Consider the following 16575-nt stretch of genomic DNA (forward strand, 5'->3'; position numbering starts at 1 on the left):
CACCCGTGGGAAGAGCACAGAGCTATACAGGATGGTGAGGGATTCTCTTTTTCCCAGAAAGGAAGCAACAAATTGAAGACAACAGGTTCAGGAGAACAGATTGTGGAGCTGGGGTCATCACCATAGCAACCAGCCCAACAATTCTGCAAGATGAGAGTTCTGAGGCTTAGGTTTTCCTTTTTTTCTTTTCGCCCATCACTCTTCAGCACTGTCACTCTGTTCCTGGCGGGAGACAAGTTGTGACTTTTCCCTCCTACCAGCAAGCTACCTAGCTCTGGGGGAGTGCATCTTCTGTGAATGGAAACAGAATAGGGCTGTTTCAGAGAACACTTGGAAGACCCCAACACCAGAGAAGAATCAAAGCTCCAGTCTTTAAATAAAAGATTTTTGTCCCTGCCCCAGGATAGACCATTATATCCCAACAATGGGTGTCAAAGAAGGTCAATGATGGCAATAGGCTAGAAGACCTTAGGTCTCCTTAGAAAGATCTAAATCTGATACTATCCCCAAAGATAATAATTGTGAGGTAGGGCTGTAGCTCAGCCATAGAGCACCTGCCTAACACGCATGAGGCCCTGGGTTCAATCCCCTACACTACCAAAAAAATGCATACCTACATTCATACACAAAGCTAATGGCACACATAAAGGAATCACAAATTTTGTCTAAATGTAAACCTACCTAAACTAAAACCATATCAACACTAGCTCCTCATCACATACTCCACTAAAACATGCCAATTTGGGGACATTCTGTCATGCCTGGTATCGGAAACAATGAGGATCAAAGTCCCCCTTGATTCCAGAAATTTTTCCTGACCTCTGCTATTGCAGAACAGTGTCAGCATAGCCAGGGTCTATGGCACTGACCTGCCAGGAGAGCAACAGCTACTATACCATCAGGCTGTCTTCACACATGCAACCGTTTCTCTGGGCCAGAGTTCCTCGTAGGTAGATGAGCTGACTGAGGTAATGCACACCTACAATCCCAGAACTTTGGAAACTTAGGCAGGATGATCATGAGGTGGAGACTGGACTAGGCTACTCAGTGAGTTCAAAGCCAACCCAAATTATATACTGAAATCTTGTTTCAAGTAAACAGACAAATACAGAGGGTGAGGCTGTAGCTCACTCAGTAATAGAGGGCTTGCCTAGCATGCCCAAGGCTTGAGATTCAATCCCTAACTCCAGGGAAAGAAACAAGACAGAGTAGTGATGAAAAGTCTCCACTCCAGACACAACCAGATGCCCAGCCACTCGACCCTCTTCTTTTTATGGTTGGATGGAAAACATCTCTCCCCTCACCTCCACCCGACATCTAACTCTACCTGTCTCACAGATACACCATAAATGGATGGCCAGGAAAGCAGACACAATCACAGAGCAATGTGAAGACAGTAACAAAAAATGGTGCCCACCAGGCGGTGGTGGCGCACGCCTTTAATCCCAGCACTCGAGAGGCAGAGGCAGGCGGATTTCTGTGAGTTTGAGGCCAGGCTGGACCGACAGCCTCCAAAACAATACAGAGAAACCTCCTCTTATCCTTGAAGACGTCTCCAACAAAATCAAACTTGGGAACATTATTAAGAAGTGTCCTATAAGACATTAGCCTTAGTGACAGTCAAGGGAAGATGTGCTTTAGCTATTGGATGATGGGTGAGCTTGTGAAGCAGGCAGCCTCCAGCCTTCTTTCCCAGGACTTCCCCCATTCACTCCCTCTCAGCATCATCCCTACTTAGTCCTTGTAAGGTATGAGCTGGTGATTCTTTACAATGTCTCCCCACCCTGCCCATCCCTGCTCCTGTTCAGACAGGAGAGTTTTATAGGAATTCATGTTAAGGACTCCTGAGAATTACACACCTTCTGAAAACAAGCAGGGGCATAGACTGTGTGTTCTGAAAAATCACACCAAATGGGAATTTACATGTTCCACCAGTTCCTGAACCAAGCAAGAAGCCATTTTTCACATTTATCTTCTCAGGCCATAACCCCAGACAGGAAAATGTTTACTCCCTTGAATAATCATTTTTGCTGCCTAGAGAGCTAGGCTAAGCATTGCCAAAAGTAACGCATATTCAAGAACTATCTGTCATGGCCACACAAGAAGCCACTGAGGGGTTGCTGTGGATAATCCCATGACTCTGTTGGCTGGGAAAATTTCCAGAGTAAGGAGGCAAGCTGCTGCTACCTGACTTCTGCAGTTCCCAAGTTCAACCACCAAGAACCCTGGATACCGCATCAAGTAGAAATGGGGCAAAGGCTCTTGGCCTGGGAGACAAGAAATCCCTTTCCACGTGCCCAGATTTTCCTAGGTAAACGTCAGAGCAGCTCCTAGGACTATGCAGCCCACCCTTCATAGCAATCATCTTGATCCCCACCTGAAAAGGAACACACGGAAAAGTTCAAAAGCCACCCATCCTACCCTGTGCCACCAGTCAGCCACCAATGCCATGTATCTGTGCAAGGTGACACATGTATTTCATTTTCATTTAACGAAACACTCTTACATGAGATAACAATATAAAAAGACTCAAGAGCCACCGTAGGAACTGGGGAGGATCATTCTCCCAAGACCTAAAGGTGTTCTTTGCCTGTGTCAAGAATTGAGTGAGAAGGTGCCCTCACTTCCTCGGCCACTGCCTTCCACTGTGGACAGTAGTTTGGGTTAGTGTTCTCACTGCCTGAAACGATGTTCTCCTTGACTCCCCCATTCTTGAAGCACACCAGTGGTGTCTATCCACAGGCTCCACAAACCAACTTCTGCTCCCTCCTGCTGAACCTCAGTACTTTTCCCCAGACTTCTGGGAACCCTCCTTTGTGGCTTGGAATCTCTGAAACCAGCAGAGTATCTTTTACTACAGGAAACTGAGATTTCTAAATTCAGCCACCCAGGTCTACCGACAGCAATTTTAGCAAGTACCTCCAATAGAAAAAAAGAAATGACACTGATTAAGCATAATTATTAGGATTTAATAGAGCCATTTTTTCTAGCTCAGTGCCTTTCTACCTATCTAAGCCCCCCTCCTGCCAGGTTTCCCCTTAAATTGGGACTGAGAGCAGTCAATTAAAGGTATGCGTCCCTCTGCCTTTATTATGTGTTTGAGAGCTGTCTTATTAAATTGGAATCAAATGCACATCTAGGGGAAAGTTCACTTTAATACCAACTCGCAGCAAAACACTCAGAGATATGTACAATGATGGAGACTGACGTGTTGCCAAGCAACAGAGGAGATGAGGTAGACGTGGAGCTAAAGGGAAGAGTTTCCCAAAAGAATTGGTTAAGCTCTAGAGTTCCGTTCTTACCAAATCTGGCCTGAATTTTTGTGCTATCTCCTGTCCCAGAAAAGACACTGAGGTGGGATGTAATGTAATTAGAAGTTCAACACAATCACAGATGGTTTTATATATACACAAACACACATGCATTCCCCTTTCCCCTGGGGAACGTTGTGAACTCAATACAAGCAATTTCCAACTGTGAATGCTGAGGTGGGGGTGGGGTTGAGTGTATGTGTGTTAATTTGCTGCTGCCTCAATGGTCTCAAGCCTCTTGACTCACTTTCTTTTTTTTCCCTCCCCTCCTTTCCCACCTCCTCCTCTAGGACAAAACAAGTGCTCTGAGCCTCAGCAATGTGGCAGGTGTATTCTACATCCTGATTGGAGGACTGGGACTGGCCATGCTGGTTGCCTTAATCGAGTTCTGCTACAAATCACGTAGCGAGTCGAAGCGGATGAAGGTGGCATCGTCTTCCTGGGTCTTTTTCCCTACCCTGTTCTCTGTGGCACAGCTGGTTTCCTGAGAGGCTTTTTGCTCAAAGGGGTAGAAAGGGGCAGGTTAAGGCCATCCAGGGAGCAGAGCAGAGTAAGGAGGAAACTGAAAGACGGGGGAGCCAAAAGAAAGGGAAGAGATGGGGTGTGATTTCGAATACTGTGCCCAAAATAGTGAGTTCATCTTTCCAGAGACAGGTCAGACCGGTCAGTGACGTTAAAGGTCAGGGTTCTGTCAGCACAGTAAACGGTTGATTTTCTGAAACAATGTCCAATAGAACAGCTCCCCAGATGAGGGAAGGCATGCCTACCCAGTTCTCTGTGCTTGGTGAATTGGGTCTAGCATTGGCAGAGAGAATCATCCACAGAGAAAGCTAAGCAGATTAGCTCAATAACCCAGACCACACCAAACACAGCTGATTGCAGCAGAGGCAGGGAAGAATTAGACAGGATTGAAGAGCGGCCAGTAAAAACATGAAAACTTTGTGGATAGGAAGAAAAGCAAGCTCATCTTACGGAGTCCCAAAGAATGCAACAAAAACAGAAAATGGATGTGAATACAATACGCAAACCCCATTTTTCTAGCAGAGAAGCACACGGACCATCCTAGTGAGTAGGGACCTCATCATCACTGGTGCTGTGTGAGAAGGGAACAAGTGGTTCTTAGCAAAAATGGAAATGAACGCGTGCCAGGGAAGCTGGGAGTTGTCACCATTGCACAGCGCCTTTGTGGCATCATTAGCCCCAGTGAAGAAGCATATATGGAAGGCACTCATGTGAACAGCATCAGAAGAAAGCAGGGAAGTTAGGCACCAACTGTGACCTTTGAACTTCAACAAGAAATGGCTACGAAAAAGTGCTTAGGGCTAGGGAATGGCTCGTGTGGTAAAGTGCCTGCCACACAAATACGAGGAGTTAAGTCCAGAGTGTAGGCACCCACCCACATAAAAACTGAGTACACCTATGGATCATAGGTACACCTATTACCCCACCACTAGAGAAGAGAAGGAGAGACAGAGGGATCCCTGAAGCTCATTGGTCAAACAGCCTACCCAGATCCACAAGGTTTAGGTTCAGGGAAAGACCCTGGATGTAAATAAATAAATAAATAAATAAATAAATAAATAAATAAATGCAAAGAGCAGTTAACAAAGCCCTCCAATGTCAACCTCTAACCTAAACACACACACACACACACACACACACACACACACACACACACAGGTACACACACCACACACACAATAAATAAATGCAAAGAACAGTTAAGAAAGCCCTCCAATGTCAACCTCTGATCTAAACACACACACACACACACACACACACACACACATACACGCACACACACACACTGCTACACACACTTAAAGAAAGGAAAGATTGTGGTTCAGACAGTAAAGTCAACAGGAACTTAGAAGAAGGAGAATTGGAGAAAGCTTTCAGGAAACAGCAGAAATTAAGAACAAACATTCTTTACACTAAGAAGGGAAGAGAAATATGGCCACTGTGGGCTTCGTCCAGCAGGTATCTTTCCTGGGCTCTCTGTTTGGCATGATTAGATGAATACGATTCACTCCTGAAGTTTATTCTCCTCTAATGTGACCTAAAGGACCCCTTTGTCAGTATTCAATTCCTCCTGAGCGGAACACATACATCATTGGATCACTAACTAGCACAAGCCCCTGACCAGCCTCTTCCATTCTTGGTCATGATCCCTGTGTACATCTTGGATCAGTCCTGGGGAGGACAGCTCTAGTCAGCCCCTTGCTTGAAAACTCAGTGTTCAGTTCTGTACGAAAGGAATGAGGGTAGAAAAAAAAAGGGTTTGAATCCTAGTATTAAGACCTTCTGTCCTGGCATTCAGCATCCCCACATGACAGTTCCAGCTGCCTCCCCACTGGCAATCTGTTTCCCTCCTCCCATCACGTCCCAGCCCCTGTGTGTTTTGTGCAAGCCGATTCTTCATCCTGCCCTCTATCCCATGAGCCCTATTTAAAAAGCCACGTCCCCACAGTGTGGTAACAGGGCAATGAAGGACTAGAAGTGTGACAGCATTTGTCTAGAGGACTTAAGCACACATCAATCTTCCCCTGACCAGCTCTCGTACCTCCATATTCTGTTGAACCACAGCACAGTTACTGATTTTATACCTTAAACCCTCCCATGAGTTTGGTGGGATCTGGCAAGGACACCTAAACCCTAAGCAAAGCTTTCTTTGCCAATTCCATCCAAAATATAAACCTACAGACTGTCCTTCTGATCATCCAAAGAGATTTAACGGCTGTTCAAACAGCAAAGAGGGACCCAGGCCAGGGCCAGCCTCCACCCCTTCCCCATGGACCAGAGACCCAGAGCCCATGCTGCTCAACTCTCAAAAGCTCCTTTCCATTGTGCCCTAGGACATGGTGTCCTGCAGAGATGTATGAGCTGAGAGCCTGGCATGAGTTCATTCATTCTGTTTCTTAACTCAGTCACCTGAGACAAGTTTTAATTACTTTCTGATCCTTATTTTTAATGTAAAAATGGGAACATAAATTTGTAGTGAGGATAAAATACAATAGATTAAAGGATTGGCAGGAGGCTCTCAATAAATAACATAAGTGGTAATCACTAGCATATATAACAGCCATTATTAGCAGACAGTTACAACTTCCTTCATACTTCCTTTTATTAATATTTATTTATTGGCATATAATTTTATTAATTACATGTACTAGATTGTTTTTGAGTCATGCAGACCATAAGTCCTTAAAGAACAGGCTATGGCTGTAGGGTATATACGATGAGTCAAGTTAATGTAGAATTATGTTTAAAAGAGAAAAATCTCTTGGAGCAAGGAAGAAGGCATGAGAGAGAGTTGCTCATAGGTTAAGCAATACAGCACACACCCAAGGTGTGTTTCCCCCAAGGTGGGTTTTGTCCCATTCATGGGTATTCATCAACCATAATGTGGTTTTGTGTCCACCAAGCAGGGAACCACCTGAATGACCAGCTTTTCTCTAGGTTTACAGTGATTTCCATTAATCCAGGTAACTGACTAGAGGCTGGATTTCAAACTGAGACACTGTTGACCCACCCCACTGAAGCTACACTGCAGTCTCAGATGACAAAAATCTTTGATGAGGGCATGGGTCATAGTACCATGTCTTAGAGATATTCCCACATCTCCCTTTACAATGTAGTTCTTTAATTTCTCAGAAGCTGTCGGGGTCTCCCAGAAGCATTAACCCAAGACTCTTCATCCACCGCAATCCCCTATAAACAATTCCATCCATTGTCATGACTTCTGCACAAAGCCCCAGGACTCCTAATAGAATTTTCCATCTTTCCACTTCAAGGGAGCTATTTTCTTTATTAATCTAGCTGGCCCTTCATTTCCAAAGCTCCATCAATTCCACTCTTATCTAGAAGAGATAAGTGGAAAGCACTCCAGTCACTCCTCGGGCTTCCTAATGAGCTATTTTGCTTTTCCCAAAAGCAATTAGCTCTGTACAGAAGCACAGCCCATAGCCCTACACCAGGATGCAGATGGAGGTAATGGGGCCTTTGGAAATACCTTGCATCCTGTGTCTTTCCTTGCCCACAATGTTTACCCACTCTGAAAGCCAGGAACTGCTAAACCAGCTCAGGCCCAAGCCCCATGACTCAGAGGTTCAAAGAGGTCTTTTCTAGTCACCATGTGAGGGAAGAGGAAAAGAGAGCACAAAGGGAGAAAGGGCAGGAAGAGGTTAAAGGGGGAATGAAGGCTGGGGACTTTCACATCAAGGGATTACCTCCTCGTTTTCATTAGCAATGTATTCCTGAGGATCTGCAGGCTAATAAAAAGTGTGGCTAGGAGAAGTGTGGGAGCAAGCAAGGTCACATAAGCCAGGAACTAGAATGGCAGGAAGTAGACAGTGAACGAAGCCTCCATAGAGCCCAGGCTCTCAGTTTTAGCCAAGATGCTTCTAAGCTTCTCGCTCTCTCTTCTTCCAGCTATTGAGATATACATATATACACATATATGTATATATAGAGAGAGAATAGAGAGATGTGTGTATATATACACACATATATACACATATACATACATATATGTATGTATGTATCACTTGCCTTATGTCCCTCAAGTGCCAGGTATAGTACTGGTCACAAAGACAAACATAAAGGCATCTCCCTATTCAGACTGTGTCACTTCAGCAACCTTCAGCACGGGATGTCAACTGAGTCTTCTTGACACTCTTTGCCCTTTGATATGTCATGAACAGGACACTTGTGTCATGAGCGAAGAGGGACGACAATGCTCAGCATAGGAGATACAATCAGGAACAACCCAGACACAGATCCCCATCTTAGGGTTTCATGGGGAATGCAGACAGTTGGTGAGCATTGGCCTGCTAGATAGTGATGCTGGGAAGAACATTCCCAGGACCTTCCCTTAATGAGAAAACCAAGATATTGTGGTCAGGTAGTCTCTGGAAAAGTGGTGTTTAAACTGGTTGAGGCAAGGAATGAATTAGCCAAGAACAGAGAGAGGCCAGTAAAGGATGACCAAAGTCAGAGACCCAGACACTAAAACTCTTGCCTAGAAATATCTGGAAACCAGTAAGGCTTAGACAGAGAAATACTGGAGTAGCAATGTAGGAGCTGGGGACTCAGAGAGACTTCAGGTAACCCACAACATCCTAGTGCAACTTAAACAGTCATAAACAACAGCCTCACCTAGGGCACGTTTTGAATTGAGTAGAGCCTTAGAGTGTCAGCGCTTCTCCTCCGCCAGGGAGAACAGAATCTTTGTCCTTGGCTGATATTAAGTAAAATCAAGGTTATTATCTTTGCTCCAGGGAGAAATTCATCCCCAGCCTCCCCAGTTCCCAGGAAAGCAGCTGAACTTTTAAAATTGTATGTGACTGTGCCAACACAGTGTATGCTTAATCCACAGCAATTTAGGGTCTGTACATTCGCCTAGATTTGATGAGCAGCTGAGAGGCTGAACACAGAGGGAGCATCCTCTATGGGTGGTGCTCAGCCACTTCTTTCCACACATGCTCAATGGAGTCATTAATGAAACCTGAACTTTCATTAGAATAGTCTCTGGCATCCAGAGGCTGGGCAGAGATCTAGAAAACCAGGTGACTTGAAAGTAGAATGTGGTTACCATTGCAGACGGGAGTCTCAGAATAACCACACAAGGGGACATTGTAGCTGGACTTTTCATTCACTCTTCTCTCCCTGAGCCTCAGTTTCAGAACAACAACTTGAAGGATGTGCTAAGAATAGCTTTATAGTAGGAAGGGACAAAAGAGAGCCACCCTCCCAAAGGCAAGGGCAGGAATTATGTTAGTGATTGTAAGTTAGCTTTAGGAGCACATGAGAACCATATTGAATAGGTCATCTGCTTTGTCACTGTCTCAGATGGCTGTTGTCTTAAACAAGTCAATCATGTACATGTCAGGCTCTTTTTAAAATGATCAGAACAGTAGATAATTGAATTTGACTTCCAGTTTAGGATCGCCTTGGAAGCTTGGAGAGTTAGGTACCCAGGCTACACCTACTCAGCATTGGTGGGTCAGAATTCAAACATCAGTGCTTTTCCCCTAAACCCACACCCTGGGATTCCAAAGTACACTGCAGTTTAAAAACTAGAGGTCTACTGGGTGTTATCTTTCTTTCCATCCCAGCATTCTGACTCTTGTACTCTCATCTCCAAGATTCATAAATGCATCAGAAAGGAGCCTATAAGATGCCAGTGCCCACCTGTGGTAGTGGGTGCTCTGGGCAGCCCTCAGCTTCCTGAGAAAACAGCTCTGATGTTTTAATATTTGAAGGTCTTAGTTACACGCTGAATTTGTCTCAGATTTTGGTAGGCTCTGATATTGAATATGCCATTAACCTTGTCCTTCATAAATTCACACTTTGCCAACTTTGTAGTGAGAAATGTTTGAGACTTTTGAGGTAGACAGCCCACAGTAATCTATAAGAGCTGTTTGTTGTAGAGCTTTTTTAAGTTAAAAGAACATGGTCAATGGGAATGGGGAGATAGCCCAGCTGATAAAGTGGGGGACCTAAATTCAATTCCAAATACACATGTAACAAAGCTAGGTATGATGGTACATACATGCAATCTCAGTATTGAGGAAGCAGAGATAAGTGAATTCCTTGTGCTTACCCAGCCTAGCCGAGACAGCAAACTTCGTGTTCCAATGAGAAACTTTGTCTTGAAAAACAAGGTGGACTGTTCTTGGAGAATGACAGGAAGTTGCCCTGTGGCCATCATGCTCTCATGTGTGCCTGTGCATGTGCACATACAGAGAAAGAGAGAGAGAAAGACAGACAGACAGACAGACAGAGAGAGAGAGAGAGAGAGAGAGAGAGAGAGAGAGAGAGAGAGAATTTTTAAAGGAACATAACATAGTAGGCCAAAATCTTGAAGGCTAGATTCCAAGGTCCATTCTAGAAAGTTCTATGTTTTTCTACTGACACAATTAGTTATTCTCTTTTCAATGTTTTTTTAAGAATAAGTAATCATTAATTGTTCCTGTCCTCAGCTCAGATTTCCCCTGTATAGCATTGTGGTTGTGTTTGTTTGGCCTTTGACTCAAAAGAATCCAATCCAAATCACACTTCCTCTTCAGCGGAGGAATGCCAGGGGAGGGTGTAAATAAACTGAGTCCCAGGGTTTGAGGAAGAGACAGAACCAGCGTGGGCAGAGCATCATATGGGGGAAATCTGTCTGAATCATAAATTTTATTTTTCAAAGTATCTTGTATTTATTCTTTGATAATTTTATACATGCATACAATATGTCTTGATCACATCCACCTCCAACTCACCCTCTCTCTCTCTCCTTTGGATACCAACCAACACATCTCCCGCCTACCTTCATGTTCTCTCTCCTTTTTTGTTTTTGTTCTTATTTTGGGAACACACTGAGTCCAATTAGTGCACTTGATGGAATGTTGACTGATCCTGTTGACTCGATATGGTATAGAATCTTGTTCACCTGCAGTGAGCTCACTAGGGCAGTGGCCATGTCGTGTCCAAGAGCAGTGGCCATGTGGTGTCCAAGAGTAGCATCTCACAGCACTGCTCCCATCCTCCAGCTCTTGCATTCTTTCTCCTCCCTCATTTGTGATGTACATTGACCCTCTAGGAGGACAGATTGGCATAGACATCCCATGTACAGCTGAGTATTCACAGTCACTCATTCTTAGCATTTTGACCAATTACAAGTCTCTGCATTAACTGCTGACCACTGCAAAAAGAAAATTATCTGAGTGAAGTTAAGGACAGCACTAATCTATGGGTATAAATACAACCATCGAGAAGGTAATTTTACATATATATTTAGCAAAACAACAATAGGTTCCCCACCCCCTAGGATCTAGAATCATAGGCTTCCACCTGGATTTACATTATCAGGCATGGGTTAAATCCTGTGAAGCAGGACTCAGATCAGATCAGAAAGTGGTTGATTACTCCCCCCAACCATCATGTCACTATTGCAACAGGAGACATATCTCACATGGCAAGTCAGTATTGTAGCATTCAGGATTCTCCACTAAGTAAATGCACTGGTGGTCTTTCTCCCCAGTAGTCTAACATGGCACTATGAAAGCCAGCCAGTTCGAATTTAGTAGGCCAGTTCTGGCTTGATTTCCTGCAATCAAACTGTGTTGTGTCTTGGGCAATCACATTCAACAACAATAGCCTGTGTTGTTTGTGGGCCTTCAGAGTCTCTCTGACCAAAAACCCAAAGGGAGGTGACCCATGCCTAGCACTGAGATTTTCAAGTAAAGACTCTTGTCTTATGGGGGGGGTGCTTTTTCCAATCACAGCAGGTACCTTCCTTCAAATGCTTCCTCTTTTTAGTTATTTTAATCTTTTATTATTTTTAATTATGTGGAAGTGTTGTATTAGTGTGTGCATGTGGATGCAGACACCTGTGGCGACCACAGTACCAGATTCCTTGAGCTGAAGTTACTATGGGCAGTTGCAAGCCACCAGACACTGGTGCTGGGAATCAAACTCAGGTCCTCTGCAATAGAAACATGCACTCTTAACTGCTGATCCATATCCCCAGCTTCTAATTAGCTTTTTAAAAAATAGTGCCACAGCAACAAAGCCCGGGTATTTTGGAAAAGATTCTAATTTTTTCTTAAATAAATTAAAGAATATCTTATTTTTAAAACACTATTTGTATAATGGCCAATCAAGATAACCATGGGTTGTATAGGCATGGTTCTGGACTCCCTGGAATGTGAGCTTCCTCCTAGGTGACAAAACTCACATATAAGAGAATATATGATGCACACACATTAAGTGAAAGCCTTTGCTGTCAGCTGAAGTGATGAGGGACTTCAGGAAGAAAGCTAAGCAGAATGTACTCTGAAGAACATGGAAGGTTGGTATTAGCAGAGGAAGTGTCTCAACCCAACAGACAGCTCTTCTGATGATGTTTATTCCTCCAAAGAAACGAAACCTCAGCCCTAAGATTCTATGAACTTGGAAGTGGACAGAAAGGAGTAGGGTAGAATCTTCATGTCACAGAGATCCTTCTCCAGAGGAATTTGGACAGCACAATGCTTCCTCTTGTCCAGTAGGATAGGATCCAGGACCTAGATTGTGGTCTCGAACATTCCAGTTGACAGCACTGATGCTAGGGTGATCCTTGAATCTTTCCCAGACTAAAACCATGAGATGGACGACACAGAGGCGATGTGCCAGTCTAGACCTGCAGGTTGTCTGGACTGACAGGAGGCAGGTGGCACACAGACAAGGGCTTTGGGAGATGCAATCTCACTCTTCAGCACACACACACAAGCCGTGCTGGTTACATTTTGTGAATTATCTTACTCAAATGACTCCTAAGTACCCTTATCATGTGGAGCTAGGGGGACTCTCTTCCAGAAGATCATTTGAATCCAACAATAACACATCATCACTTTCCCTTAATATATCAAAGCATCTTCTGTGCAGAGTAGTGCCAGTCTTCTTAGACAGAGGAAGAGGAAGCAGAGGCAGAAAAAGAAGAGGAGGGGGGAGAAAAAGAGGAAGACTAAGAGGATCAGGAAGGAGATGTGAAGGGAGGGAGAATGAGGAGAAAGGGGAAGGAAGGAGATTGCAGCTGCCTAGACAGTCACATGTTAGACATGGAGGTTTAAAGTCATAAAAAAAACAGGAACCTGATCACAGAACCTAGATAGCTTAGGTATCAGTATCAGGATGCAAATTTCCTAAGCTCCACTCCCAACAGCACCAAGGAAATGCCCCACCTGCAGGAGCCCAGAAAGAGGTAATTTAGGGCTTGCTTTCTAACATATTCAAGCCTAGGCCCCAGGAAGGCTAAGGAAGGTTATATGTGCAATGTGATTAAAAAGATCCTGTGCCAAAGAGAGCAAGGCTGCATCCCCAAGGCCATTGGCTGTGTGATGCGTGCTAACTATCAGCACAGACAACCTCTACGTGTAGACTGACACATCAGATTGGGGCTACTAGCCTGTGGTTTCTAGAATGTTAGAATCCTAGATCAGAGAAGGACTTAGTATGCCAGAGAAGAAGAAGAATTACCAAGAACTGCCCACATCACTGTTTTTTGAGCTCAGGAGTAGGGAGGAAGATGGGAGGGAGTTTCAATCCCATCTTGACTCATTCGGCTTTGTTGGTCATTGCCAAGGACCTGGGGAAGAACCCCCTGTCCTCCTGAAAAGGGTTTCTGTTTGATCCCACAGCAATCCATCAATGAAGCCATACGGACATCGACCCTCCCCAGAAACAGTGGGGCAGGAGCCAGCGGAGGAGGCGGCAGTGGAGAGAATGGTCGGGTGGTCAGCCAGGACTTCGCCAAGTCCATGCAATCCATTCCCTGCATGAGTCACAGTTCAGGGATGCCCTTGGGAGCCACAGGATTGTAACTGGAGCTGACAGAAACCCCTTGGGGAGCAGGCTCAGGCTCCCCTTGCCCCATCCCAAGCCCTTCAGTGCCAAAAACAACAACAAAATGAAACACCACCTCCAAACACCACGACCATATGGAGGATAATTCAGCCGATGTCCCTGAAGAATTAAAAACAAAAACAAAACAAAACATCCACTAGGTTGTTCCTTTCTTTCCTTTGGGGATTTTTCACCCTTTTCCATTTGCTAAGTGAAGATGGTAACTAACTCTATGCTGCAATAATGGGAGAAACCCTGTCCAATGAAGTTTAACGTCTCTGAGAATCGAGTCACTGGGATATTAATGAAGAAATCAAACTGTTTAATTTTAATTCAATTGTTAATGTGTCTTAGTGTGTGCAGTTATTTTCTTACTAATATCCATGGTTTGCAGGCTCTGTTAGACCCTTTTGCTTCTTCTTATCCCCAGCCCCCCAACCCATCCCCATCATTCTTCAGTTTCCAGATTGAAGACTCATGATTGGTTCCACCTTATAAGCAAGGAAAGGAATATGTGACCTTCAAACTCATTCATTGTGGGAGCTCTCCATGATACCTTCCATCCTTTGGCCCATGCCTTGGATAGAGACAGACACTACTGGAGAAGGGGACTTCCTTCCCCAGGAAGAATACTACCTAAATGCTGGTTCATCGGAGAATAGCTATGAAGAGCATCTCAGATAGGGGGTGGAAAGAGGCTGGGAAGTGTGTAGGCAGAGGAGGACTTGTGAAGTCTATTGTTGCTTGGAAGAAGCTTCCTGTAATGCTCAAGAGCTATTCCATGGGACATAGAGTACCAATGTGGTACATCTCTTTGCAAAGTCAATCTCGACCACAAAAGTATGTTCTACTATGTTCAGGCTCAAATTCAATGTGGTGACTGAAAGGCAATTGGCCTCCTGAACCCAGTAGAGCCTTGCAAAGTGCTGGCAGCCAGGGAGGTGTCACACGTGATTCTTGCCTTTCCTTGACTTGGCATCTAGACTGAAGCCCCAAGATGGAGTAGGACTCTCTGTGGAGCCTCTTACAAAAGGGGAAGTGCTGTCCAAGCTAAGTGCAAAAGAAAGGTGATGAGGAAGTATGGAAGTCCAGCCACACCCCTGCCACAGAGCCTGCTGTGCTATTTCTTGTCCTGGGTTTGAGAAACCAAATACAAAGTTGTGAGTTATGTCAATGCAGAGATCTGGGGGTTTGTGTTAATAGAGTATTGTTTTAGCATGTGATCAGATCTTAAGAAAGAAAGATAGCAAAGCCTGAGCTATTTTGAGAGACAAGGAGATGAGTTAAATTGTTAAGGATATCAGGTGAACTTAAGATGTTCTGAGCCCATCTCCTAACACAAGGAGACTAACTTTTTCCCTGGCTAAGTCAGAGAAAGGACATTGCATTACAATAGCCAAAACCTTTACACCCATGAATTCAATTACCAAGGTGAAGAACAGCCAGACAGGAAAAGTGAGCAAGAGAGATAATTAGACTGCCTGCACCTTTGGGTGGAAGTGGGAATCCCTGGCACACAGCTTTGAGGAGAACTCCATTCTCACTCTGGTGCAACTAACTGACTTCCACCTCTTCTGCAGCCACTCCCCAGTACATGATTCAGTGACTACCGTATGTCACTAGCTTTTGCTGATAACCATACCCTGGCTTGTTCTCCTACCCTCTGCTTCCACACAACCATCCCTCTTAGGGGTTATCATTAACAATGGACAAGCTGAAGATTTTGGAGCCTACCCAGGGTTCATGGCGGTAGAATTGGCTTCCTCTGTGGATGCTCTCAGTGGACAACCACAATCTCTATGTCTCTCTCATTCTGTCTTCATTAGCCATAGCAAAGGAACATCCAGAATCAACCCTTCACCCCATTGTTCAATTTCTCCAGTGTTAACATGGGCATGGCATGTGAAACAGTGTCCTGGAGATGGATTATCACCTTTGATTTCTGCCAGCTAATGTCCTCCCAGCCTCCTGCCTATCACTGTAGACTCTTGTGTGACCTGCCACTGGGGAGTCTGCACCCAGGAAGAGATGGATCTAAACTCTACCTTCAGCTGCTTCAAAGACCTTTTGCCTAAGGCCTGGGAAGATGTTCTCCAGCCCCTGAGCCTACTGGTTGGATAGAGAAAGACTGTGCTGGAAATGAGGGTCTGTGCTGGGAGGGGTCCATGACTCCAGGGAAGATGCTTCTCACCAAGGGATGTGTGGAGAGGAAAAAAAAAAAGAAGTGAGAAAGAAGTTACCTTGTATTATGTATTTTTACTACACTTTTCTTAAAAATGAAACAGTGGGAAAACTCTGAAAGAGATTGACATTTTTCTCAACAGGATTCCATACTTACAGTTCTGGCTTTCATTAAATTTTGCTCTTTGGTAGCCGGGCCTTTTCTTTAACATCTATACTTGTTTTAACTCTCTTGGCAGATATGTGAGGGGGGGATCTCGTTTGATCAAACACTAAATATTTGGAGAGATTCCTGTTTTATTTTCAAATAGTCAGGCTTATTTTCATTTTTGGTATTTGCATAAAATGAACAATATCACCATGAATTAAATCACTGTGGACCCATTATCTATCTTTCATTATTGTCCATTCCATTCCGTGCCATTTCTGAAGCCAGGATTCCAAAGGATCCTGTTTTCTTAATCTTTAGCCCAAGACTAGTAGGTTTTTAACTTTAACTACCTCTCTATCCCTATGCTGGAGCTGCTGGGACCTTGTGCATGCTAGACAAGCATACAGTCACCATGCCCAACTCACAAAGTCCTCTGAATCATTTTAGAACATTGTAAATGATTCATCAAGGTAGGATTTAATTTTTTACTTTTATTTATTCATGTGCATGCATGTGCACAGGACAGAACATGTGCGAGAACAAAAGACAACTTGCAGGAGT

General features: G+C 44.3%; 1 protein-coding gene across 2 annotated transcripts in view; it reads left to right on the forward strand.

Annotated features, from left to right (window-relative positions):
• The window catches only part of Gria1 (glutamate ionotropic receptor AMPA type subunit 1), a 319841-nt gene extending 303593 nt beyond the window's left edge, over nucleotides 1-16248 (forward strand). For both annotated transcript variants that reach the window (XM_005067739.4, XM_005067740.4), the window contains exons 15-16: nucleotides 3602-3736; nucleotides 13457-16248. In XM_005067739.4, coding sequence (XP_005067796.1) covers nucleotides 3602-3736; nucleotides 13457-13660 — 339 coding nt within the window. In that variant the 3' untranslated portion in view covers nucleotides 13661-16248. The remainder of the gene's footprint in view (nucleotides 1-3601; nucleotides 3737-13456) is intronic.
• Nucleotides 16249-16575: the final 327 nt, after the last annotated feature.

The sequence above is a fragment of the Mesocricetus auratus genome, unplaced genomic scaffold (genome assembly GCF_017639785.1).
Source record: "Mesocricetus auratus isolate SY011 unplaced genomic scaffold, BCM_Maur_2.0 Super-Scaffold_100007, whole genome shotgun sequence".
Classification (NCBI taxonomy): Eukaryota; Metazoa; Chordata; class Mammalia; order Rodentia; family Cricetidae; genus Mesocricetus; species Mesocricetus auratus.